Source organism: Miniopterus schreibersii, assembly GCF_964146895.1.
Source record: "Miniopterus schreibersii genome assembly, chromosome: 12".
Lineage (NCBI taxonomy): Eukaryota > Metazoa > Chordata > Mammalia > Chiroptera > Miniopteridae > Miniopterus > Miniopterus schreibersii.
In genome coordinates this window covers 6,127,870-6,154,995 of record NC_138112.1, presented here as the reverse complement: position 1 = coordinate 6,154,995, position 27,126 = coordinate 6,127,870, and the positions used below count along the sequence as shown (strand labels likewise).

General features: G+C 52.2%; 1 protein-coding gene across 4 annotated transcripts in view; it reads right to left on the bottom strand.

The window, feature by feature from the left end:
- Positions 1–16,864: 16,864 nt before the first annotated feature.
- The window catches only part of CADM1 (cell adhesion molecule 1), a 322,197-nt gene continuing 311,935 nt past the window's right edge, over positions 16,865–27,126 (bottom strand). For 3 of the 4 annotated variants that reach the window (XM_081155505.1, XM_081155506.1, XM_081155503.1), the window contains 2 exons: positions 19,279–19,410; positions 17,033–17,337 (listed from right to left, as the gene is read on the bottom strand). In XM_081155505.1, coding sequence (XP_081011631.1) covers positions 17,219–17,337; positions 19,279–19,410 — 251 coding nt within the window. In that variant the 3' untranslated portion in view covers positions 17,033–17,218. Of the gene's footprint in view, positions 17,338–19,278; positions 19,411–27,126 lie in introns of all 4 variants that reach the window. The other variant, XM_081155504.1, reaches the window with a different exon arrangement.

Here is a 27,126-nt window from a genome sequence, read left to right as displayed (position 1 = left end):
GAGAAGGCCTCCAACAGATGGGTCCCAGGGCTTTGGCCATCACCCTTCCCTGCCATTCCTGGGGTCAGGGATTGGCCTCTGTGCCAGGGCAGTTCTGACCTAGGGTGCAAAGCTGCAGCCAGCAAAGCTGCGGTGGGATGTCTCCTCCCCGGCGCACAGTAGGTGCACGGCAGAGGCTCTGGCCCTGACAGCCGGCCCTTGGCTGTTCTTCTGCCCCTCTCCTCAGCCTCACCCACCCTCACGGGGACTGGATGCCTCATCAGAAGCGGGACAAGCACAGCTGAGCGTCTCTGCCCTGCAGCCCTGCCCTGCACTGCAGATGGAAACCAGGGAGGGATCCCAGAGGGGCACGTCCGGATTGCAAATGCCTCCCACTGGCTGGGCTCCACAGGCTGCATGGTGAATGGGTGGGCGACAGAGGGGGCTTTTTTCCTCCACCAGCCAGGGACAGAGCTCAGGGCAGGAGAGAGCACTGGGTGCTGGGTATCTGCTCTCTGCAGCCCTCATTCTGGAGCAGGGCCAGGCAGCCTCCCCGTAAGTGTTTGATGTCACTTGAACTTCAAATGCAAACCACTCCTCACAGAGGGAGCCAGTGGAAAGGGGAGGGTGCCTCAGTGCTGGGCCCGCCCCACAGCAGGAAAGCAACCCCAAGGACTTTCCTAGGTAAGTCTGGGCAGTCGGTCCTGTCACCTGAAGAGTGCAAGCTCATGGTGCATCCTCCAGATGCGGGAGCCTGTCCTTGTCTGATCATCTCATATACCAAATATGTATTTGTTTTTCCTTCCCCATGACAATGTAAGCTTCATGAGAGCAGGAAACTTCCATTATTTTAAGTTTTGTCTCCCCAGCACCTAGAAGAGTGCCAGGCACATAGTAGGTCTCAATAAGAGTAAAGGCATGAATTAGGCAGCATTTTCATCCTACCTTGCCCCCATTTTATAGGTGGTGAAACTGAGGAAGAGACGGGTTCATTATCTCACTCCTAAGCATCCCTCCTGGCGTTAGACTTTTAAGGAAGGCGTGCTTGCCAGCCATCCTTACCCCCTGGAAGTTCTTCTGCTAGGCTGACTTGCTTCCCCCCTAAAACAAGAATGGCCCGTTTCCAGCAGTGACAATCAGCTGAGAAACACATCCTATGGGGTCCCCTCTTCAGGCGATATTCATGGTTCCAGGTGTGGCTGCCTTGGAGGGAAAGTCCTCAACCCTCACGTCCAAGTGGTTGGTTGTAGCGGAAACTGCCTCCCCTGTACATCTGTCTTTCGCCACGTGGAAGGGGAGGGAGGCTTTAAATGACTTCAGCTATAGATCTCACAATTACGCCCCCTCTCCCTAATTTGGATGTTAATGTATTAGCTACATCTTTGCCTTCCGGGCTAGAAATTGTTTTCCCCCACCCTGAAATTATACATACAGATAGAGCAGTGTTCATTAAAGTAAGATTAGGAGAGGATGATACGTGAGAGGTATGTAATCTTTTGCAAATGGTTAGTGGATTGGAACTACCCCAATTACAGTCTTGCTCATCACAGGGCTGAATTACTCTGCCTGGGACAGGAGTCTCAGCTGCAGCCCTGCTCGGCTCCCGTTTCATAAATATTGTATACACAGATATTCTCAGCCATCTGCTACATGGTGGCCGAGCATTTCCTGACTTCTTGGTTGACTGCGGAGGGTGGCAGGAGCAGGGTGGCCGTCCTGCCTGCCTTAAAGCCAGCGAGGCAGCCTTCCGCAAGCTGACACCATATGTCTCAGGCGCTCCCACAGACCCATGCCAGGCCCGATGGGGTCCTCTTGGCCGGGGAGATGCTCCTGCGGAGGCCTCAGTGTGGCTGCAAGTATCTCATGGATCAAGGACCTATGTGTTGTGGGGCTGCTCTGGCTGGGATCATCTCCAGAAGGGGTGTCGGAGGCCAACGGAGGTGACAGAGGATGCTCCCTGGCCCAGGATGGGTGGGGTTCCTGGTGACGCCTGGGTCAGCGGTGAGGGTCAGCTGGCAGAGGCAGACGGTCTATAACATGGGATGATACATCTACAGTTCTCACAGGCAGTCTGCTCAGCATCAGAGCTTGGGGCCCTCTCTTCCATTCATCCTTTTGGGTCTCTGATCACTTTGTTTCCCTAAAAGTTCCTTTTTTTCAAAGAGCGAGGACCCCAGAGTCCGAGTGTCTGGGTTCGGCCCTGCCTCGACACTGACCAGTTATGTGATCCTGAGCAAGTAGTTTAACCACTCACTCTGCCAGGTTTTCCCATCTGTAGAAACAGTAGTACCTATCCCATGGGTGGGAGTAAGTTAATACTTGGAACAGTGCCTGGCATGTGATACCTGTTCAATAAATCTTAGCTATTATTTCATTGCAGAGGTAATTTGGGTCTCTTCCTACAGACCTCAGCGGCCCCCACAAAGAACATACCCAAGTGCTGTGCCAACGTATACACTAAGCAGGAGTGAACCAGGCAGAGGTGGGGCTGGGTCCTTTTCAGTGTTAACAGTGTGCCTGGCACTGTGCTGCACAGAGGTCCTTTCATTCCATTTCACAGGTTTTGAAACATATGTAATATTATGCCCATTGTACAGATGAGGAAGGCAAGGCTCAGAGCATTTTAAGAAGCAGATTCCCTGTTGCTACCATGTTTAAAACTTTTACTTTATCATTTGTTTTAGGATAAAATCCCAAATCCTTGATGTGGCCCATGAAAACCCTCCTTAATCTGGTTCTAGCCGCCTCCGTGTCCCACCCCCCAGGCTCACTCTGGGCTCTCCTCGCTCCTTGCCCTGTTCTCCATCCACACCACACACCCTCCCACTTCAGGGCCTTTGCACATGCTGTTTCTTAAGCCTGGGCTTCACCTCCCCTCCCCTTTTGCTGAAATAATTTCTCTTCACTCCTCAGGTCTCAACTTGCACTTCTCCAGGGAAGCCTTCCTGGAATCCCCCAGACTTGATAAGGCTTTGACAGCACCCCCAAGTCTCCTTCATGGTGTGTCTTACAACTGTAACTGAATACTCAGCTGGATGGGGTGGCTGCCTGAGTGCTAGACTCGTGGGCAGGGTCTGTACTAGTCAGGAAAAGCTGGCCTCTGCAGTGGGAGCAAATCCCAAACCTCGTCCTGAAGCTACAGGTCCCATTGAGTCAGCAAAAGCCGCTGCTTCCCCTGGCCAAGCGGGGAGCCAGGGCAGCGGGAGCTCCAGCACCCGCTGCTGCACCATCTGGAACACCTGGCTTCTCGGTGCCTGCGTCGGGAAGGGAGAGGCTGGAGGACCCTTCTGCTCAATTTCACACACTCTGCCCACTGCTAGGGGTTGGGGCATGCAGGGAGCAGGTGAGGGCTGATCTGTCACAGAGACCTCATCTGACTCGTTCCCTCGAGCGTCCTCCATGCCCAGCACCTTGCTTGGCATGTAGCAGGAGCCCCCACATATCTGTGGAATGAATGTGTCAGTGCAATTCGGTCAGGATCACCCGTGAGCACGGTGGTGTGGCTGGGCTTCTGACCACAATCCTCCCTCCGATTTCAAAGCCTTTCTCCTTTGCGCTCTACATTGTCGTTTCCGTAGGTTTATGGGGTGCTTTTCTCAGTGTGTGGGGAACAAAGAATCGTGCATTTAGGCACTTGATAGATTTGTTTTCCTGATGGTGATCAAAGTTGCATGTCCTTCAGCCAGCCCTGCAATCGGCCGTTCAGTCACTCACCTGAGAACACTCCTAAGTGCCTACTCTGTGCCAGGAGTGTCATCTCGGTGAGCGTGCAGAAAAGCCAGGGGAGGCGAGCCGCTTCCTGCGTCACAGGGACCCTGCCGCTCAGTAGGAAAGCCTGGATTCCAGCGCAGGTGTGCTGGCCGTAAGCCCGGCCTTTCCTCTGGAGCAGCCAGCCTGCGGCTCTCACGCCAGGGCTTGCACGGGGCCTCCTGCAGGATCCGCACCCGGGCCTGCTAGGCCCCGCCCCCAGAGTTTCAGATTCCCCGTGTGGGCGGGGCCTGAAATTGGCAATTTTAATAAGCTCCAGGGGCTGCCAGGGTGCAGGGCCGAAGTTTGAGAGCCACTGCTCAGCTGTGCGCAGCCTGGTGAGGGATGGTGGGCAGCAGGGCCTCTTCAGCGTGGCTGAGGGGCTTGGCCCGGAAGGGGGGGTCAGTAACTAACACCGCACCTGCGGCTGCGGTTTGGCACTTCTCTGTGGGCTGCCCGCAGTGAAGGGTGAAAACGAGGGGGGTGGACTGGACAGCCCTGAGGTGCTCCACAGGTCTGACTTTCTATATTCTGTGGCTGGATGAACTCACCAAAGCTACAGATTCCATTAAAGTCGCTTCCTAGGTGGGAAATGCCGACAGTAACTGCCCAGGAAGTCAGGGAATTGCCCAGTAGCCACTGTGCTGGGGCTAGTGCCAGCCCGGGGGTTGGAGAAAAAGTGTGAGCTGTGACCCTGCCCGAGGCTCCAGCAGCCTGGGGGAGACAGGACACACACCTGAGACAGTGAGAGGGAAACGGGCTGGGTTATACCCAAGTGCTAATTGGTGCGAGTCTGTTTAGGGGCTGCAAGCAGGGTCAGGAAGCCCCCGGGTGAAGTAGGATTCCCGGAGCCTTGAAGTCTTACAACAGCCCAGAACTAACAGGTAACAGCACAGCATTTTCACCCACATGATCCCCACGCCTGCTGTGAGGTGGGTATTTTGAGGATGAAGAAAGACACTCAGAGACTTGCCCCATGCCAACTTTATTAAGTGAGGATGTTGGGATTTGAACCCGAGTCTGCTGATAACGAAGCCCGTGTTCTTCCACAGGTAGGCAGGAGCAAGAGAGTGGGTGGTGGCAAGGACCCGGGAAGGCCCCGCCTGGACCACACGGAGGGCGCTGGTGAGAGGGGCTGGTAGAAGAGGCTGAGTGGGTGGGTGGGTGCCAGCTCCTTGGATCCGGAAGCCTGAGGACCCTGGCATGACTGGAACACAGGCGACGGTGGGCGGCGGTGGGAAGTGTTTGTATTGCTGCGTGGCCAGCTAGGGGTGTCCGTGGGGAGTGGCCAGGGCCCGGGTGGAGAGTGCGCAGGAGCAGAGCTACTCTGGGCCCTAGAGGCGCTGGGCTTCCACCACCTGTCTCCAGGCCACCGTGGGCCGTAAAACATCTGCGTGGATTGGAAAGGTGGCATGCCTTCCTCCAAGAAGACGCACCAGGCTTGGCTAGCAGAGGGTAAGCTGAATCCCGGCCCGGTGCACACCTTGGATCTGACACTCTTGTCGAGTGAACAAGCTGTGCAACTGCGCCTGGAAGCCTGGCCTTCCTCTCAACACCCACGCACACGCGCGCGCTCCCTCGCCTGTGGACCAACACCCTCTCCTTGCCCAGGGAGTTCGCTTCCCTGGGGGATGGGAAACCTCAGTGACTTCCAGCGGCTTCATAGCTCCTTCCCAGCAGGCTTTCTACCTAAATCCCTTCTAAGAAGGGCTGCTGGCTGGGCTGGAAGCAGCTCTGAGGATGAAACCCGCAGGGTCAGGGAGAAGCCGAACAGGACGCAGCGAGGCTCTGTCTGACTTTAAGGCGAGTAACAAAGGAGATGGCGCAGAGAGGCACTGGCAAGGGCAGGCGAGGCTTTGGAGGCACCCCGCCTTCATCACACTGAACGCGGGCTACAAAGCTCAAGTCTTTATTACAAAAAAAAAAGCAGCAGCAGCAGAAGAGTGTCAGGCAGCGAGGGGAGAGGAGAGCGCGCTGAAATCAATACCAGCCAGGACAAGCATTATCCCATGTGGAACACCTCAAGCCTCTGCCTAGAAAATTTGATTGGATCTTCAGAGAAACCTATTAGTGTGTTGTCAGGACCTGCTGGTGATAACTGACCAGCTCTCCCAATCGATGCTCTTCACTTGTGGAGCTCCTGATTTTTTAACAGCATAATTGTTTTTTTAATAACAGGCTGGCTCACCCACTCCAGCAAGCAGGGAGTCCAAGTCAGACTCCCAGCTTAAAATACAGAGAAGCTCCACCCGCCGGCCGCTGCCTCCTAACAGCAAGGTTCCCGTAGGGAGCTGCGCTGGGGCTGGGGCGGGGCCTTTTCAGCTCAGCCAAGTTGTTCAGGAGAAGTCGCAGAAGTAATTACACAAGTCAAAATTATTTACTAAATGAAATTCGTTCTTCACAAAGGAGCCTTTATTTATTTTAAAGAGAAAGGACAAAAATGGGATGATCTCCGCATGGCAAGGATACCAAAAAGCAACAGTGGAATTCATCATAAATTATTACAGCTTTTTAATTTTCAGCTCAAGAGCTGGCAACACATTTTATTTGGGGTCTTAAATGCACTCTACACAACAGCAGTATTTTCGCTCTTTACCATGCCTTGGATCTGAGACGTCAGAGTACTTCACAAGCAAATAACTCTAAACAATTTGGGATGGAGGCTGTTTATAGATGAAGAGCAGGGCCTGGGGAGGAAGCGATTTGCCCGAGGTCTCGGGCTGAATCAGAGGCCCAGCTGGAAACAGTGCTCCCGAATGCCGGCTCCAGGAGTCAGAGCTCATCACCACCGGCCCACCCCCTCCAGCGCACCAAACGCAAACCCAGAGCCTGACGACAGCAGCGGTCACCTGCCCGCCAAGCCCAGGTGTCCACGCTGACAGTTTGCTGCACAGACTGGACGCTGGGCGCACATGTCAGCTTTCCTTACCCACTGCTGTGGCTGAAGCCAGGGGAACGGGCTGCTAATAAAGTACCGAATTTTATGTGTGTTTGGAGCAGCTCGGCCCTGCATCCCCAGCCGGTCCCTGGGCGTGTGGTCAGGCTCTCCCAGCCTTCCAGGGGGCTGACGGCCCACACGACAGTGTGCTCTGCCCACCTGGGCCTTTCCTGGGCCGCTCCCTGCTGAACCTGGTCTCGGGGCGCAGGGTGGGGTGCAGGACCCAGAGAAGGATAGGAAAGGGCAAGAGGGTGGAAGAGAAAGAACAAAGGAAAGGAGGGGTGGGGCAGCTTTACACCTTCGCAGGCTCTAGGACCTCTCCCCACGGAGGCTCTGTTCCGAATTATATCAAATGCATTACAAACCCACATTGAATACAATTTACATGTATTTTCTCGTTTAGTTTGGTTGCAGTTTGCAGGTTGAAAACATGGGTTTGCAGATATTTAATTAAACATTTAGTAATTTTGTTTTATAGTTTTCTTCTCTGTTTTGGAGCCGTTGGGATGTTTATAGAGCACAGGCACTGTCCATACTGACCTCAATGGACAAAAGAGCCCCGAGAGATGGAAGAAAGGGAGACGGGGAGCCCCGCTGACGGGGACAGCGGGGAACAGAATCAAAACCAAACCGCAGCAGAAATTTAACAAAGCAGACGGAGGGAGTCTGGGCCCACAGAGCTGCTGCTTAGACGGAAGAAAGAGCCGGCTTACCAGGATATTTCCAGGAAAGGGACGGGCAGATGAAAGGCCAGTCCAAGCACAGATGAAACAAAATCTCTCGTAGTTTTCAATAATTTATTGAGCACAGATCCCCTGCTCGGCTTTGGGGACCCAGCGTCGGATCAGAGACAGTCTCTACTCTCAATGAATTTACTGTTTTATTGAGGGAGATAGAAAGGTAAACACACAGCTCAGGTGTGTGATAAGAACAGGAATTAAGGAAAGCGTGACACTCGGCTTGGGAAAGCTCAGAGGTCACCCGAGGAAGAAGGAACCTTCTGGAATGTTCAAAGGCACAGAGGTGCGAATGGAAATGAAATGGACCCGAGGAACGTGGGGTGGGGGCAGGGTCTGAGTGGTGGAGGGTCACCTGGTGAGACCGGATTGATAGCCGATTGTGAGGATTTGGGTTCATTCTGCAGTCAAACGTCAACCGAGAGAAGTTTCCAGCAGGGGAGGGACCCTGCTCGCTCCAGTGTAAGCCTGATGCCTGGGCAGAGGCGCCGAAACCAAAGGACTGGCCGTTACATTCCTGTGGCTGAAGGCGAAGGGCCCGGGCCAAGCAAGGGACACGGGAATGGCGAGGTTGGGTCAAGCTGGGGAAGCATGTGGGGGCAGTCGGCGGGAACTGGCAGCCAGCGAAGCGGGAGCTGAGGAAGGGGAGGGTCTAGAACGACGCCCAGTTTCTCGTCTGAGCGACTGATGGTGCTGTTAACTGAGAACAGGAATGTAGGGCTGGGGGCAGGCTTGAAGACATTTTCCATTTCCCCAAAGCCTCGTGATCCTAAGGCAGGTGCTGTCCCACCGAGGCCCTTGAACACCCTGCAAAATCTTTAGTTGAGTAGAGTAGGGATATGGCGGGTCCCTGGTAGATGAGTTTTCTTTGGGCACTCCTCGCCAAGCGAGGAACATGACACAGAGACCAAGCTCCAGTAATTATTCCTTCAGCCTCAGGAGGGAGGGGCTCGAAGTCGATAGGGACCAAGGGGGAACCTGACAGGTGCCTCCAAGGCCATGCTGAACACAGGGCTGGGGCTCCTGTCCTCACTCAGGGTGGAGGGGAGTTTATTGGAAGTCAGCTAACAAAAGCGCCAAGCTATCAGCAGAAGTCTGTACTCTCCCTGGCTAGTGATGTGATGTAACAGCTAGTGCGGTGGCAGGATTGAGACAAAGACACCTATCATCACACCAAATTCACTGGGTTAACTCCCGTCGCCCAGAGCTGACCCTTTCCTACCCGTGGAAGGAATGAGCTAGAAATAAGTGCCACCTGAAGCTGAGTCTAAGTCAATCTGTAATCAAGGGCATTTCAAGCCAGAGCTTCAGACTGGGCTTTCAAACAGATGGGTACTCTAGGATGACGCTGCCAAGATTAGAGAATCGAGTTAATACCCAGGGCAGGGGAGGTGGCCATGGCTGTCCGTGGAGCTGGAGCCCCATCCGGGCCTGGGCTTGCTCAGCACTCATGGGAAGTAAACAGCCCCAGAACAAAACATAACCGCATTTCTTTGCCGGTCTTTGATATTGGCAATGGGAAGACAAACGAGGGCTCTCTGGTTTGGGGATGGCATGAATGAACCACCCATGTCCATAAATAAACTAGGAGCCCTCCAAACACGTTGCTCATTTGTTCACACAAAAGCCAGGCTGGCAGCCCGCTCGCCGAGCCGTGTTCACAGTCGGATCCTTAATGCATTGTGAGCGTTCAATCAAACTTTTAGTGGAGAAACTCAGAGCAGGAAGCCAGCTAAGCCCGAACGGTCCCTTCGCTTTTCCATCTTTTGTGGCTGCCTGGCTGTGCTCTTATGGGTTTTGTTGTCAACAAACTCCTGGCTTGCCTTTGAGCACTCCAAATTATTGAAAATGACTACAGCTTAAGACTGGCAGGATGATTGTTAAAAACAGCCCTGGCATTAATCAGAGCTTAAGAGCTTTTGGAAAATGATTCTAATTCAGAAGGGGTGGCTTACAAAGAGGCCTGTCGAAAGCGAAGCAGACATCAAAGTCTGAAAGGCAAAAAGCCTCCTTGGTACCCACACCTGGCTTCTGAAATTCAGCTGGTGAGCCTACGGGGCACAGCTTCCCCGCCGGCTCACCCCAGCTGAGGCCCTCCCCGACCTGGGGCCCTGGAGATGCAAAGCCTTCAGGGAGTGCCCGGGCTCCCGCGTCCTACTGGCAGTCCTTCCCCGAGGAAGAGGGGTCTGGGCGCCTCCTTTCCTGTCGACAGTTGGAATGCGCGGACCGGTGCTAAAATAAGCCGCGTGCAGAGAGGCAGCTGCCTGGGCAAACACATGGTCAGCATTTGCAAGGAGCCAGGCAGGGCAGCGAGCTAATACTTCTGCCTTTTGCCCGCCTGGCACAACAAAGGAGACTGATTTTTGCCATCAGCATTCTCCCTATCAGGAATCATTGCACAATTTAGTATGATTAATGGTTTCCATTTAGGAGGAGCTGAGAATGAAAACAGTGGGGGAAGTGGCGGCGATTCGGCCGGGGGTGTTCGGGGCTGCAACGAGAGCCGGAGGGCGAGGGGAGCGGCCGGCCTGCCGGTGCCCCTCCGTTTCCTCAGGCATGGCTGGGGAGGCACTCTGGGGCGAAGAAACACATGGCTTTGGACATACATTTGCAGAAACAGTCTGAGAGCCGCAACCCGGTGGTGTACTGTTTGCTTCTGCATCTCGCCTCCTCCCAAACATTTGTGACAGCGGCTACTCCCTCTTCACCTGCAAAGGGAGTTTCATCCTCAGAGGCACTAAGGGCCGGGCCTGAGAGGCAGCACGGCCGGGGCTGCGGGTGAGGCTAGCTGAACTAACTACACTGCTTCCTGGCGATCCCCATGGCCACACGGAGATGCCACCTCGGGAAGGACCCCGCCCCGTGCTGGGACAGGAGTGGCCTTCAGCACAGGCCCCTGTCTCCGGAGCCCCCGGCTGGTGGCCCTGGCCCAGGTCTCATCGGCGGGCTCTCCCGGGAGTTCCTCTCGGCTCTGCAGCATTCTTTCTTCCTACTTCCGTAGGCACTGCTTCTTTCAGATCCCCCGGCTGCTGGAGGTGAGTGGTGACACAATGGCAGTCACAGCCAGAGACTCGTGGGTGCTGATAGAAACCAACCGGGAAAACACAGAGGATTCAAGAGGCCCTGCATTTTTTTTTTTTTTAAGCAATAGCCTTTGTAACGGAAGCCAAAAAGGGGAAAAAAAACTGGTGATCTTGGCTGGGTCTAACAGGACTCAACGCCCCTTCTCGATGCATTGGTGTCTCTGCAAGGAAATCTATTATTTTCCATAGACTGTCTTAAGCATCTCCTGGGCTACATTTCTGGCTGTGTTAAGAATCAAGCCATCAAGAACAGCTGTGAATGTTATACACTTTCAGCAGCAGCAATGAGCTTTGGCAGGGAAGTAGGAGCAAAAAACCCAAGTAGGACATTTCAGTTGACAGTAATGGCATTTTCCCTTCCTTGTCCAAACGATAAAAGATTCATGCTCCTAATTGCAACACTATGGCTGCCCCATCACTTTATTCTGGGAGAGGAGGTTAGAGAAAACAGGCCTAGAGAGAGGGAGAGAAAGAGAAAGAGAGATGCATAGTAATTTCGTCACTAGCTAACAAAGACTGATTAGTGCGATGACTTCCTTCCATAGCAATACTTTTTAATCAGGTCTGCTGTGTCTGGGCAAACAGCTTTTGTGGATTATCTAGACTTGAGCCTGCCAGCATCCGATGCAAGTTTAAACGATGAAATACACAACTACAGAGAAAACAAACCAAAAAGAGTAATAAAGTCACACATTTCAATATTCAGCAGCCATTAAGGGATTTAAATATTTGCTTGCTATTAAAGGCTTGCATTAGGCTCTTCCAACACCAGCTCTGGAAGACTGAAATATCAATTACGGATCAATTTTCCCCCTAAGTAAACACTAATGCAGGATAAACACTATTAGAAGAGGCAATCGTAACATTGCTGACTTCAGGATGGACTTCCTGCTGGTGACAGCAAGTTTAAGCCTGGTGATTAATTAACCTGGAGAAGATGGCACTTAAGGAAGATTTAAGGCGATCACGTCTGAAATACGGCTGCGAGCCAGCGCACGACTGGAGGGCACCTGAATTAGTCCTGCGCCCAGAACATGCGTCGACTTGACTCTCAGTAGAGGTCTGGGCTTCCCCAGAATCACCGCCCCACATCTCAACACCTCTAATGAGGAGGGAGTTAAATGGTAGTTGAGGGTGGGTGTGCCTGCGGAGGCCCAAAGAGCAGCGGACTTGAAGTCCACCGGCTCCTTGTAGGAATTATTTCCGTATTTAATGAGGCCCGAGTTGTATTTCCCAGCACTGGCCACCAGGGGCAGTAGGCATTTTATGTTCACTTTGGAATGAAACATTAAAAAAAAACCATAAAAATCAAAACAAACATAATTTCCTGTGAACAAGAAGAACCTGGAAGCTGAGGACTGGATGACTTGAAACCAGAAGGTTCCTGCTATCAAGCTTCAGTTTTGGGGTGCTCACATTTTCCCTGTGCCTAACACCCCGATTTGAGCACCTGTAATGTGGGGGGTGATGTGGGTGCGTTAAATATTGTGGCTCCTGGCAGAGGCATATCTCACACATTGTGTTGAGAATATGGTTTTTCTCCCGCATGCCATACCTCCTTTGGAAGGTCCCTCACAGTACGTGCCAGGCACAGTGAGGCCTTGCTGAGCTGTTACCCAAGATGCCACTCCCCGCAAGGGAGAACGCACTCTGCCTGACAGGTCCTTGAGAATGGCAGGACTAACAGCGCTGCACTCAGGACTGGCGGCTGATTTCTTCAAGGTCAACCTGAAGGCTACCTGTGTTGAGGATGGACTCAAATGTCAAGGTCTGAGACAGAGCCGGTGACTAAGGGCTAAGTGAGACTCGGACAACCAGGTGCCTGATCAGCTTCCCTTCGATCAATGCCACTTGCTTGGTGTCTATTATGTGCCTACTGCTGACTTAACGTATTGGCCCACAGGTCGTCTGGACCATGGTCAGGAGTCCCCACTTCCTTCTCTGGTGCAGGGGTCAGGACTGCTGAGCGCTTCCTTTGGAAACAATTCCAAACTACACGTGTGGCTGTGGATGCAGATTTCACTCTGAAGGAATTTGGCTGCCAGTTATTCATGACTAAGGGCTGGACACTTGAATCCTGGCAAAAAGCGGTGCATACTCGTCTTGGGTGGAATTTTATACTAGAAAAGTGCCCTCCCTACGCAGTCTCCCTATGCAGCATGGTTACTGCCTTAAGGTTCTGGAGGAGGGAATGAGAGGAGCATTTCTCCAGCGGTCAGCTCACAGCAGGGCAAGAGTCACATTTCACGTAGACCAAGGACAGTGAAAGATCACATGAATTAACACCGCATTCCACCTCGGGTGCCAGCTAATGGATTTGGAGAACATAAGCAGGCCCAGCACCGGAAATCTCTCCAGAGGAACAGGACCATTTCCCTCCCAGGCTCCTGCTGACCTGCACTGCTTCTGGGCCTTCTCTGCAGACCCTGCGGAACTCAAGGCAAATGTGGGCCAGTCTCGCCTCACGTCTGCCTCTGTTCAGGGAACTTCCTGGGTTACAGCTGAAACTGGCGCCTCATGTTGCAGACAAGGAGAGGGTGGGGGACACAAAACATACTGTGTGACAGACACATGGCCTGGAATAACTACACCAACGAAGGATGGAGAAAGGGGTCCTTAAACAGTCTAAGGCAAGCTTCACGGGGGCGCGACGTGGCCACAGGCCTGAGGTCTCACAGCTAAGAAGAGGTGCAGCAGGCTGGACCTCCGAGTACACACTCTCCATCTCTCCTGGAGCACCTCCTTCAGCTGACTTGCACACAGCTCTGACAAGTCGGTGCTGCCCATGGCTCTCTGCCTGCTGGCAGAGGCTGGCAGAGGCCCCTGACATCACAACTCCTCTGCCTGGACTCAGAACAGCCTCGGGACTGATCCCCCCCTCCACCCCTCATCTGATTTCCCTTCATGTTTCCCACGCAAGTCAGAGCGCTGGCTGGGCTTACTGCCCTCGGTACCTGGGACTCCTATTCCCTGACCACTAAACCTCCTTAGCGGTCCAGCCAGGGTCCCAGCTCCTCCAGAAGGCAGTTTTGACTCCCCAGTCGTCACTGATTTCCTGCTCCAAGAAATCCCCACAGCGTTGCCCGGGCTCCCTAACTGTGCTGGCTGGGCCTCCAGGGCTAAGGCCTTCCTGTTTTCCACGGGAGTGGAGCTGATGCTCCGGTTAGCCTCCAGGGACCACCTTACTCCCCCCTGTTCTCGCTGTGCTGGGTATACAGCAGGTGCTCAGTAACTGCCCATCTGAGTAACTGGCTTTTACAGAGACAGCTGAGACCAGGCCAGGAGGGAGCCGGCTGAACTGAGACGCCGGCCTTTGGCTTTTCTACGCCTTACCTCTCCTTCCACTGCTGAGCTCTCCCCAGCCCCTGCCCGAGAAGAGGCCCTGAGCCCGGGGTGGGGGGGTGGGGGGGTGCCAGGGCTGCTTATACGGTATCTGCGCCTCAGTCAGCCTAGTCAGCAGGGGTCCAGCCATCGGCCTGCAAGGCAAGGACAGACTGAATCCCGCAGGGCGAGGCCGGTCTCCGCAGCCTAGACAGGAAGGCAGAAGGATCTACGCGGGCGGGCGGCGAGCGGTCCTCCGCAGCAGGTCTTCTTTTAGATAAAGGAGAGAACTTGGAATGAAGAAGGCGGAATGAATTGTTAAGACACAGATCCCAAAGTAAGAGACAGGTGGAGCAGCCAACACGGGGGGGGGGGGGGGGGGGGGCGAGTCTGAGGTCCCAGCTGGCCCACCGCTGCGTCCCGCACCTGCACAAACCGCTGAGTCCGCGCTGCAGCTGCACCTGGCCCACCTGGCCGCTGAGAGGCAGGAGAGAAGGGACGGGGGGGGGGGGGGGGAGCGAGAAGTGGGAGCAGAGACCCCGGCGGCTTCCCGGTGCCCGGCTGCTGGGGCCTGGGCAAGGTCCTGGGGAGGAAGCTGGACCAGGGGCCCTCTCTTCTCTCACGCGAGGCGTCCGTAAAAAGTCCATAATGAGATTAAAGGATCACTTTGTAACATTAATTTTTTTATTAAGAAGACAGATATTTTATAGTACTTCTTTTTTTCTTTTTTTTCTTTTGTAAAAATGGTATACGTGAACCAATACAAAATGCGAATGGGAACACATGGATATGGAGTTTCTTACATCGGCACACTGTTCATGTACACCTTAAAAACAGAGCTGGCCTAGAGGGAAAATAGACGTCGCTGTGACTAAAGAACAAGCTTATTTGGCATCAATTATACATCCTTCATTATTTTATATTCCTTTAAAAAACACAAAAAACAAGTTTGTTCTTTCTTCACTCTAAAAAAAGTGATCAACCTGTACAAAGTAATACTCAACAATACATTTCAAACAGTGCACTGTATACTTAAGAAAAATACATAAACCAATATACAACTAAAATCCATAATTTCCTGTTTTTGCTTTGTTTTATTTTATTTTTTCCAATGTGTGGGGCCTACACTTAGCAATCTACCTGAGACGGAAAACACCAATCGAAACACATGGACCTGAGACATGTCAACATCGTAAGCCATAGAGTTACATCAGGAACACCGCACTACTGTACACTTTTCAGAACAGAAAGATGGGAGGTCCCAAAGATGAGATGCCAATTCTGGAGCAATGCTAGGCTTCGTTTTTTATTATCCTAAAAAGAACAACTGAAAAAAACCTGTTGACAACATGCTCAATGATTCTCACCCTTGGATATGGTCACACTATGGTCAGAATGGGTGCTAAGGGCTCGGAATAGAGCTGCACATTATAAAATTCAGTGAAAAAGGGATGTTCATTGTGGCTTTTTGTCTTGGTTAAGTGCCTCGGGAGAGGAGGGGGAACACTGCTGCTCCATGGAGTTTCTCTTTCGTACCAGTCCGTTCCCAAAAGGCCCCATATTGCAAATGGTTCTATCAAAGGTTAAAATAAAGACAAGAAAAATAAACACGCTTTCAAGTAACAAAGAGTTGACACTTTTTCCCCTTAAATAAATCAGCGTAAGTTTTCCACATAATGTAACAATAGTAAAAATGCACCTTGCAAAATCCAAAGTTACTCACTGAAAATGTTATATAATATATATTTATATATATATAGATCTATCTTTTGGATGCCATCTTTCCATAGGGACTGTGTTCTGGAGTCTGGAGCCTCCCCAAGACACATGGTAAGAGTTTATTCTGTCCTTCAGGACTACTTCTAGGTTCCCTAGACGTACATTTCCTTAAAAAATGTAGAGAGCAACCGGACTCCTCCCCCTTTTCCCAAGGCTCCCACCCAAGATGCGCTCGGTAACCGATTTAGTAGCTGTGCGCTATGGCTGCGTCATGCGAGGATCTGTGATTTTTTTGGCAGATGGTTCTTAAGGCTGAGGAAAGAGGCCAAGGCTAGTGTATGAAAGGTAAGAAGATAAAAGCACTCACACTTGAGTTCTGATTAAGGAACTGAAAACCCCTCCACGCTGTTTTCCCACCTCTGCTGACCTTTTGAGAACTGAGACCGACAGCAGCCCAGTGTGAGAACAGCACTGGCCCTCCTCTTGTACCCCCTGCCTTTGTCGAGCCGAATCTGAAGGAAGGAAAGTTTCACAGGGATTCGCGTTGGAAACCCCAGCATGACAAATATCTGTAATATACAGTACATGCAGGCCACACCGACTGCCTTCCGAACTAAGCCCAAAGGGAAAACCCTGCCCCACTCAGTCGTTCTCCCACCGCACGGACTTGCTTCCTCCGACGTTAGTGAGCAGTAAGGCCGACCGGCAGAGGTGGATGGAATCATTGGAACAGAAATAACCAGAGCAGAACTATCTCCCCCTCCCTAATTTCCCTCCTGTGGCAACTCAAATTTGTCCACTTATATAAAAGGAACAGCCCTCACTGTCAGGTCTGTTTAGGGTATTGAAAAAGGAGGAGCCCTTTCCACCCCAAACCTTTCTGGACAGTGTGGGGTATCTATGCTGAGCCGTCTACAGACACAGAATTAAAGACAGATTCAACCTCGTTGACACACCTCACTTGCAGGTAACCCTGTACAGTAATGTAGTTCCACAGCAAACAGAACAGTTTCTGAATCACAGTCTACGTTTCTAGTCTTCGCTGCTCTACGTACTTGAAACATGGGCAGCAGCAAAGAGTTCTCATTGTTTGTTCACCCAAATCTTTACAACAGCAGAGAAGAATGCATATGGATACACTAAATTCCGAACTATGAAATCTAAGCTGTGCTGGTTCTCCTTCTATGAAACTGAAATTTGAACAGAAAGCAGTTACTTCAACAATAAACAAAAAAAGTAAAAACAAGAGCAAAACAAGGGGGAAAAGATCCTAAGGAATCCCAGCAGGCAAAATCCAAAATGGGAGATTTTGGGGGGGGGGGGGGGGAAATCAATTTTTTGGGGAAAAATAAATGCGCACAGAGAAAAAAAAAAAAAAAAAGAACACAACGAACAAACAAAAAACAAGGCACAGAATTTTCTGCAGTCTACCCAAACTAAATCCAAGCGGCCAAGTTTGACTTGGTAGGAAGAAATAAAAATTCAAAAAACTAAAGCAAGCAAACAAAGAGGTGTCAAACAGCAGAGTGTACTTTCAAAGAACATTTTTTATACAGCAAACCCCAAGCCTCCCAGTCTCGCACCTTGCCACCCATTCTTAAGAAAACACACGAATTTCTCGCAAGTTCCAATCTCACTGTCTCTTTATCGTCTAAATAGGGCAGCGGGACACCTCATGGAAACAAAAAGCTGCTCTAGATGAAGTACTCTTTCTTTTCTTCCGAGTTGGTCTGTCCTCCTTCTGCATTGATTATAGCTGTGTCTGCGTCTGCTGCGTCATCGGCTCCTTTGGCTTCATGAGTGAAGTATGTACCTGAAAGATGAAGGGGTAAAGCACGGTGACTGTCTGATGGCCTGTGTGCAGTGGCGCAGAGATGGCGACCTGCTTTATGGCATCGTCAGCCGAAGTGGCACACAGGCAGCAGGGCGGAGAAACGATTGGAAGGAGAGAGCGGGCGGGGGAGACAAATGGGGATCCGGGGCTCCAAAGGCACCACTCCAACGGCACCGCTGCGATATAATCCAGCAAATGAGACATGAGAGCAGTGACGATGACGGGGATGTCGGCGGAAGACGTGAGTGGGAGCTAAAATGCAGAAAGCCGGAGAGCTGCTGACTAACACACACAGTCAACGCCCGGGACCAAGGACCAGATATATGCACACACGTGGTTAAGGACCGAAGCAAGAAAGAGCCATTAGCCAATAAATGAATTAGGGCCCCGATGATGCTCTACCGTCATCTCGGACCGCCTGCCGGACCCCTGCTCCCGCCCGCCTCCATCAATCACTGCTGCCTGTCCGTGAGCGTGCGCTCGAACTCGCACAAGCACATTTGGTTTTCTCCTGCTTTCTGTTCAGGGTGGGGATCCAGATGGAGAAATGTCGGATATTATAACAGGGGTCATCAAGGCTCGGGTCTGCCTGAAGCAGCAGGGGAGTCGCCCACAGTGTAGTTCTCGCTGGACCCAGATTCATGGATTTGGTAACTGGCACGACTACTTTATAACGACAACAGACAGGACAGTACAAAGTTGGTGACACGCTTATCACCAAGTCCCAACGGTTTACGTGAAGAAAGACCAGGACTGCACTCAGTGGATGCAGTGGAGCTCACACTGCCTACGTCATAGCCAAGTCACCCTCCTCCCTGTACACACTGACTTCTTGAAGACTCTTGAGTAGAACAAGGCTGGTACCTTTGCTGTTTCAGGTTTTCAGAGTGACAAGCCTGAGAGGGCGGGCGGTCAGCGCCCCCCAGCCCCTCTCCTCTGTGGAGGGCGTACCTGCCCTCTCCCCCTGGCTCTCCACAGCCCAGCGCAGACTCTGCCCTGCTCCCCGGCTTTGTCAAGCTTAACCCTGAGAGGCGGCGAGTTGTCGGCCCGTCTGCCTCCTGGGTGTGGGAAGAGGGTGAAGAATGCGTGGCTCTGAGGTCCCACATGGTTTGACGCTTGAGACTGGCACTTTGGATCCTAAAGGTGGTTGTCAAGAACCTTGGACTTCATTGCTGAGCTGAAGGGACCGTCCCCAAACCCAAGTCCTCCAAGCAAGCAGTATGCAAGCGCCTAGAGTTCACACTACAGGAAGCCCCGCAAGCTCACTGCACAGCACTTGAGAAAAACAACCGAGAAAGACAAGGGCCGACAAAGAAAAGGGGGAATTGCCCAGAGGGGGGAGGAGAGGATCAGAGCAGCACGGGGCAGGGAGGAGGACACTGGAGAGATGATTGCCCATCTAGACTGCACAGTTAAGTGTGTGATTAATGGCAATTTAAATCAATTGCACTGATAATTTTAAAAATACATATTTATGTGGCTTCTAAGGCACATCAACCCAAGGAAATGTTCTAGCCACTGTGGCGAGCCTACCTGGAGTCTGGGGCCAAGGAGCAGAGCTGGTTCCCCTGCTCCCCAGAAAGCAGGAGGTTATGGGGGTTCTTTCTGTGTTTGTATGGGGTTCACGCCACACCTCGCACGCCAGCCCCACCTCTGTGGCTTTCACTCTATCCCCGATTACAAACTGTAAGGTAACAATCTATAAAGCTTTAGAGAAAACCCAAATCAAGGAGTGTTTGCTGCTCATCAGCTCTCCGAGTCCCAATCAGCAGCTGCTACAATTTGTTTATTTCCCTCTCCGTTCCAGGAGTCAAAGAGGCTGTGCAGCCGCATAGCCTACGGCCCACCAAGGACAACCCGGTCAAACCCCTGACCCTGGCTGGGGGGCAGGAGGCTCCTGCCTGCCGGGCGCCTGCTTACCTTTATGCCTCGCGAAATAGCGCCCCAAAATGATGAGCAAGCACAGCATGGCGAACACCACCACGGCCACGACACCGCCGATCACCGCGTGGTCCACTGCCCGGATGGAGCCTTCCTCGCCTGCTCGGGAATCTGTTGAAAGCAGAAGAGGAAGAGGGGTGTAGAGCTCATCAGGGGACACCAGAAGCCCCGGCAACGCTGCCTCCAGGGCCGGAGGGGCCTCCTTGTCTAGTGGAGGGGTCGGAGAGGACACTCTAGAGATGGACGAGTTCCACGGAGGGAGCAGACTGGCCTGCCCAGTGCTGGGCCGACTCGCTCTCCCACGGGCCATTCCACTACAGGCAGCACGGGAGCACTAATGCACGTGGAACACGCTCACGGGCAGGGCGGGAGGAAGTCCACCCCGGCCTGATGGCCCGAGTGTCCACGCTGTCCACCCGGGTGCAAGCCCTACCAAGGAGGCAGCCCGAACTAAGGGCGCAGCACTTGGAATGGGGTTGCACCTTTAGGGAGTAACGGGGGCTGTGGAGGGAGGCAAGACGCCCAGGGACTTAGTCTCCGCCAGGCACAGGCACAGGCACAGGAAAGTGAGGCGCTCCAAGCCACAGCTGCCCGGAGATAGAACAGGGATTATGAGACTAAAGACCAGCGGCATGCTTGCTACATTTGAGATGTAGGAGGGAGAAAGCCTCAATCTAAAACCTAAAAACTTATTTCAAAAAAGACAGCAAGGAATAATTGTCCATTGCCACAGACGGCTTTTATTTTATTTATTTAGCACTTCACAGTGCAATTAATTTCCCCCTATAAGCATCACTCCCTCAGGATGTCTTCTTCCGACTGAGGAGAGACACGTCTGGCCGGGGAACAGCTCGCAGTGAACCCGAATGAGCTATGGCGAAGCAGAATGGATGTATGGCAGGGTAAACAATTCTAATGTAGGACCGTGGCTACATCACCCCTTGCTGAAGCCCTAATGGCACCCAGGATTTATAGTGTGGTAAAAACAATTATTCTCCCGTTGATTAATACATTAACATTTTGGAGTGGAAGCTAAACCATTGTCTTTTTTTTTATTGAGTCAAGTACGACACCTCCATTAAAATGATTTACTAGCTGTACCTTACAATTTAAGCACAGCAGCAACAGAAACGGTAAAAATCTTTTAACTTTACATGATTTGTGAAGTCATATGTGAAGGATTTACCATTTAAATCTTTCAGTACAAGAAGCGCATGGCCTATAAATCTGTCCCCCGCAGTCGCTGGACGCCCGAGAGAAATGCATTTCACAGGGAGACTGAGAGTGCAAATTCTAGTCAATTTTTAAGAAAGATTTATCTCTGTCTCTCTGCAAAGAACAGAGCAAATCTCTGAAGCCTCCACCTCTAATAATATTTGAAGTTTATCGATCAAGTGTACAGATCCGTGACAGCTAAAGGTAATGGTGCTCTTTTGAGCCGAAACCTGATACAGCGCTTTCAGCAGGAGGCATGATTTACACTTTCTATCGATATTTCCAATTCTGCTCTGAGATTAAGTACTGAAGGACGTGGGGAAATAACTCGTGACGGAGGGGTCCATGGAAAGCGCTTTAATTAAAAGAGTTTAAATTAAAAAGTGAAGTATTTAAAGTGTTTCATTAAGTTACCTTCGAAAGGACTACAACCCCCCCAAATCCAAACCCAAACAGAAACGCCGAGTCAGAGGCAGCGGCGGGTCGGCCGGACAGCGGACGCTGGGGTTTAATGGGAGAAACGGGGCGGTGGGGGCAGAGCGCCCCGCACCCCGCGCCCCGCCAGCCGCACGTCGGAGGAGCCGGGCTGGAGCCGCGGGGCCGCCCCCCTCCCCCCTGCCCCCTCCCCGCCGCCCGGCCGCGGGGCGCCCTGCAGCCAGGGGGCGCGGCCCCGAGGCTGCCCTCCCGAGGGGCGCCAGGCCTCGCCGAAGGGGCGGTGGGGGCGCGGCTCCACCCGGTGCTGCCCCACGCGAGGCCCCACCCCCTGCTGGCCACACCCCGCGCCGGGCCCACCCCTGCTGGCCACACCTCTGCGGCCCCACCCCCTGCTGACCACACCCCTGCTGCCCCACCCCTGCCGGCCCACCCCCTGCTGGCCAGACCCCTGAAGCCCCACCCCTGTGGGCCCACCCCCTGCTGACCACACCCGAGGCCCCACCCCACCGGCCCCACCCGCTGCTGGCCACTCCCCTGCTGGCCACTCCCCTGCTGGCTTCCTTCACACAGCAAACCCAAGAACAGACCCAGATCTGCTACGAGGCTCATTTAAACACCTGGGGGGAGCTCGACACTGCCCTTAAACGCTCCTGTCTGTTCTCTCACGGTTTACAAACTACCTTAGGTCTCATCTTAAAAACCAGTAACAGGGGGAGGTTCTAATGGTATCGGTCGCCCACTTCTATTTACTGAACAATTCGGACGCTCCACCTTCCAGTTTCCTCCTCTGGGGTGACTGGAGAAAACTTTTTGCCACTTGGCTTAGTTCTAGCCTCTCTCCTGCACCGAAGTCTCACTGGACGGGCCAGTTTAATTAAAAACTCTCAGCATCAGACTTCAGAAGGGAAATGCTGCCTCCAGCTTCCCGGGGCTGCGGGAGGGATTAGTCTACCCAGAAGCAGCTTATGATCACGGTGTCACTTGCTAGGAAGAAAGAGAAAGCCTGACAGTGGATTTTCCAAACCTCAGGCAAAAACAAAATCTGACCTCAAAGACAAAACAAAATAAACCAAAAACCCCAGCACCAGCTGAGTAACGTAACAGCTCATTCCTGTCACCCATGTAGCTCCCGTCATGGCAACAGAAATAAGTGTGCATTTTAAACAGCACAATTTTGTTACTGAAGGGCACAAACTGAATGGCACACGCTGACAAAGCGCCACATCATTTGCTAATCCTAATATGTTATTCTTCTTAAAGATTTGCTTTTCTCAGCACCAATTCAATTATAGATGCTACAAATCCTTCTGACATTTAATTCCCTCTTGTCAGAGAGGAGTAAATGTATACAGCGCATGCACAGCGCTCCCATTAAGATGTTAACACGCACGGAGCATGCTAGGCGGTGCGCGCGGCCTCTCCCGGCTCCCCAGAAAGGGAAGGCGAGGGAGACTCCTCCACTCGTCCGGCAGCCCCACGCCTCAGCTGCATCTCACTCTCGCCGTGGAGCTGCAGCTGCCCTGACATTTCAAAGGGACTCTGGTGAGCTCCTCGAAGGAGACTGCAGCCGTCCTGGTCGTGACACCAGGGCTCAGTTGCGCTCGCTTAGGTGCCAAGTGCTGCACATGGGCTGTGGCGGTGCTGCGGCTACTCTGCGAGCAGGACTCAGGACCTCGTGGCTCTTACTGCCTGCAGTCTCCTCCGGAAATAGGCCTGAGCGGGGATGCAGGAGGACTCAGGGCCTCGCCTCCTGTGGGGTCCCCAGGAAAGCACGCTGGACTTGCTTCAGATCGGGGGGGGGGGGGGGGGGGGGGAGCTGGGCCTAGTCATTCTTCTCTGTGACGTCAGGCAATAGATGGCCACTCTGAGCCACTGAACACAACCACCCGTGTTCGCAGGGTCGTTCTGAGAGGTCAGCATGCTGCTGAGTATGGGCGTGCCCTCCGGCCCAGGGCCTGGCATAGCACAGGTACTCTGAGTATCTGCCACACTCATGTCTGTTCTACTGAAGCCCGAGGAAGGCTTTGTTCAGTTCTTATCACTGATTCGAGGCAAACACTTATCAGCTCCTTGGGGTAGGGGCTGTGCTGCATGCTTGGCACTGCTTTCCCGTGGGGAGGTGCCCCATAAACACCTGCCTGCCCTTTCTCATGCAGGGGGCCAGTGGCCTGTCTCTCCTGCATGTGGTCAAGGATGCAGCCTGGTGGCCGAAGGTCACCTAGTCCAAGTCGTAATTCAGGCGCACCATTCGAGAATCAGGATATTAAATACTTGTCAGCAACTTATAAGGACAAGTGGTTTTTTCAATGTTGACTTTTCTCCCTTCTCAAGTAAACGGATGGAGTTAATTTAAGCAGCAGTGGAAATGACTTGATTCGACAGGATGAGACCCTCCCCAGGCCCTTAGCGTCACCAGGACCGAGAGGCACCCGGGAGTCCACTCCACCAGTCTCGGTAACAGGTGCTCAGAAGGGCAAGGCCTTTTCCACTTTAAGCACCAGGAGAGCACCGAGGATGGTGCCAGTTCTCTTGAAGGAGGACACGCCCGATAAAGGGCTGGGAACTAGTCTCAAGCACACACTCCCCACTAGGGTCTCTCTGGAGAAAGATGCTTCAGGGGACCTGAGGCATTTAGGGGGGTGAGGATGGATTAATGAGTGTGATGACACCCCAAAGCAGTGTCCAACCTGTAGAAGTGGAATTCACATTTTGCCCTGTAGTCTGCCAACTTTTTAATTAGGAGGAAAAGTTCCTATTTGGTTATCTCCTACTCCCCGCGGGGGAAACAGTAGCATGTTGGATTATGGGACGATCAGCAATATGATGAAGTTCAGTCTCACTGTGAGGGAGTCACGGACAAGCCGGCACAGGCACAGTGTGACTTGTCAGCTAGTGCCGGGTACTAAATGGCGTTTTAAGTAAGGGAACCCACATGTCTAACCTCTGCAGCTCAACACTTTCCCGTGGCCTTTAGAACGTCTCAGTGGGAACTAACCCCATCGTTTAGGAGTCAGGGGACAGTGCCTGGAATCACCTGGGCAGCGTAAGGTCTTCTCTAAAGGGAAAAGCTGATTTAACGCTGGGAGAGATCCACCCAGGCCAGTCAACTCGTGGCTCTACACCTGACGGGCTTTGGGGGCTCAACTTCCCCTCCTCATTCCCTGGCTGCAGACTGGACTGAAGAGGACCCAAGAGGAAAAGGATTCTCCAGGCCCCAGAGCAAAGCAAGCATGGATCTCACAGGGAAGAAAGCCACTTAACCCAGTCGCACACTCCTACCGAGGCAGGAAGACCCACGTGTTCAATCGTCTCCTGAGTCAATCAGTTCACCCCAGAGCTCGGTTTCCTCAGCTGTAAGGGGAGACTAACCACCTTTCCCTAACAATCGCACAGGGTTTTCATGAAAACCTTCCTGTGTCTGGCTCATTCTCGGCTGCTGGTCTTTCTGTTCCAGTGGCTTCCCTGGTGAGCGCCTCCACTTCTCCCCAGCCCGCACTCACTCTCACTGTGCCCAGTTTTGTCTTTTTCACGGATTTGCCACTGTCCGACGTTTGTTTTCTTGTGTTCTGGGCCTGTCTCCCCACTAGACCGTGACAGTGAGGAGCAGGGGCCTGGCCCCTGGAATCTATGGCAGCTCCAGCTTCTGGTTGGTCACTGCTGCATCCCTGGTGCCAGCCTGGAGCTGGCATGGAGGAGCTCAAACAATTGTGCTGAGTGATTGAAGATCAGTGAGGTCATCCATATGTGTGAAAGAGCTTTCTCAGCTGTAAATACTATAAATACGAGTAGACAATGTCATACTTTACATTTATGGGCCATACCCTGATTGTGTCTACACAGCCCAAGGCCGGCTGGTTTTCGTTGTTTTATCATTACCATCATCATTACACGTTAGGTGGGGCCAAGAGTCCTTCAAAACGCTGTGTCTTCCGACAGTTCGCACACACTGAGGATTCTCGGAATAGCCAGGTGGCCATCGATCGCAGCCCGGAACTGACCATGTGCATCCGAAGACCGTTGCGTGCTTCCCTTATCTAAACTCGGGCTGTATGTTCAGCCCATGTTTTCCTTGTGATCCATCTGGGGGCCAGAGTTGGCTCACGTGGCTGGTTCTTCCTTTCCACCTGGCATGGATTAGCAAAGCCGCTCAGCACTTGCCCTCCTGCCCTCCACCCAGACATTCCTGTGCAGTGTGCGGGAGACTCAGTGTGCAGGATCTTTCGGGATCACTTTCTCGTTTGTAGGGCGAGTTGAGAGCGTGCTCTGGGGAAGCAGGACAGCTCTGGGATCTCCTGTCTCCTCCGCTCTGACTGCCGGGGGACCAGGCTCTGGCGCACGGTGTATTCCCTCCAGTGCACTAAACAGTCCCCAAAGGCCCTGCCGTTGCTGAGGCAGGGCGAGACATTTTTTAAAAGTTTTAAAATACAATGGAAGGATAAATATGCTTAAAGCTATTCTATTCCACACGGGTGGCAATAACCACCAGCTGTCACCAGGAAACAGCAGGTGTAACTGATAAACAATTCAACTCTTGTGGCTCTTCCATCAATAAAGTTAACGCCCAAAAAGTAAGTGAGAGGTTCAAAGTCAGACTGGATAAGCCCCCAGGTCTGCCAGGAATTAAATCGCTGGACTATGTACAACACAATTCTTAATGCAGATTAAAGAGGATCAGCTGGGCAACTTGCTTCGCTGGGCGAGGACGGGCCCGTCTGTTGCTTGTGAAACTGTCATTAGCTGAGGTAGCGCTGGTGGATGGGGCCGTGGGCGATGGGGATGAGTTAAAGACCGACTATCATTATTTTGAAGGAAATGCAGAATATATCATTTATCCTTATTATGAAAAGAATGAAATTTCCACCGAGCTAGAGCAGGAATGAATGGTAATATTATTACCACAGTTTAGCATTAAACGGGCAACACCTACTCTAATTTATTGATGGGCTGTTTAAGACGGTGTTAACCTGCTTGCCTTGTATTATAATTGAGTCCAGTCTCCAGGCTACAGAAGTCTGAGCTCATCCTTTCTCAATCAATATGCTCCCCTTCAGTGACCCATTTCAAGACAGCTTCATAAAAAATAATGTATTTTGTTTTAATAAATTTAAACACTATGACAGCTGCTCAATTTTTATTGGTTGTTTTTTTTTTTTCCCTTCAGATGTCTCTTTGCTGCTGAGTGAAGTCAAGCTCACAATCAATAGTAATTGATTAATCAGCATCCCCTTTGAACAAAGGTGCTAATCAGTTTTTGATGAGTTCATCACACCAGATGCAAAGGCAGCCTGGCCCAGCCTGACGGATCATCAGTGTTCAACAAGACTTACGGCTCCTGAGCAATGGAGATGCAGTGCTCCTGGAGGGCGTGGGGGAGGGGAGCAATTATTAATTTAACCAAATTATGATAAACACAAACAGTTGTTGGTTTATGGCTCCTGACTGGGGGGTGATTGATAGAACTGCGGCAGGGCTGCGTCTGACTGTCTGACTGGTACAGAGCTCAGAGACCCACACTATTCTGTGATTGATGATGCTGGGGAGGGGTAGGTGGCATTTCACCCCATTTTCCTAAGAGGAGAAAACTACTTCTGCATCTCTGAGTGATCCTTGTGTGGCTAATACGCCAAGAGGGACGAGGGCCAATGAGAACGCAGTCCTTCCTTCAGAGCCTTGAGAAGGTGCAGTTGCCAGGGCCACTGTGTCAGAGAGGTTTATTCAGGATCAAGACCAGGGTCAGGATCAAGACTGAGGCGGAGGTCCTCTATGCTGGGCACTGCACTCTACACAGGGAGAAGGGCTTGTCTACTCTTATTTTAAAAGATAATCAGGCTCATGTTTTTGTAGCTTCTCCAAATATACCACAAAGAAGAGGCAAAAATGAAGCACTTCTTTGGTGGGCTGGTTGTCTTTCCAGCCTTTTATCTGTTTATCTATGTAAATTCATTGGGGTTTGGAATCCACTTATTCGTCCAAGGGTCAACTGTGTGCTTGCTACGGGACAGGCATACAGCAGTGAACAAAACCAGCACGTCCTGGAGCTCCCACTCCGGGAACATCCAACAGCTAAGCTCAAACGGGGATGTGCTACCCAACAGAAAACTGAAGGCATCCTGGGGGCTGACAGGAGCACATAGCAGGCAATTAATCTACTGCATTTGGAAAGACGGGGTGGTAGGT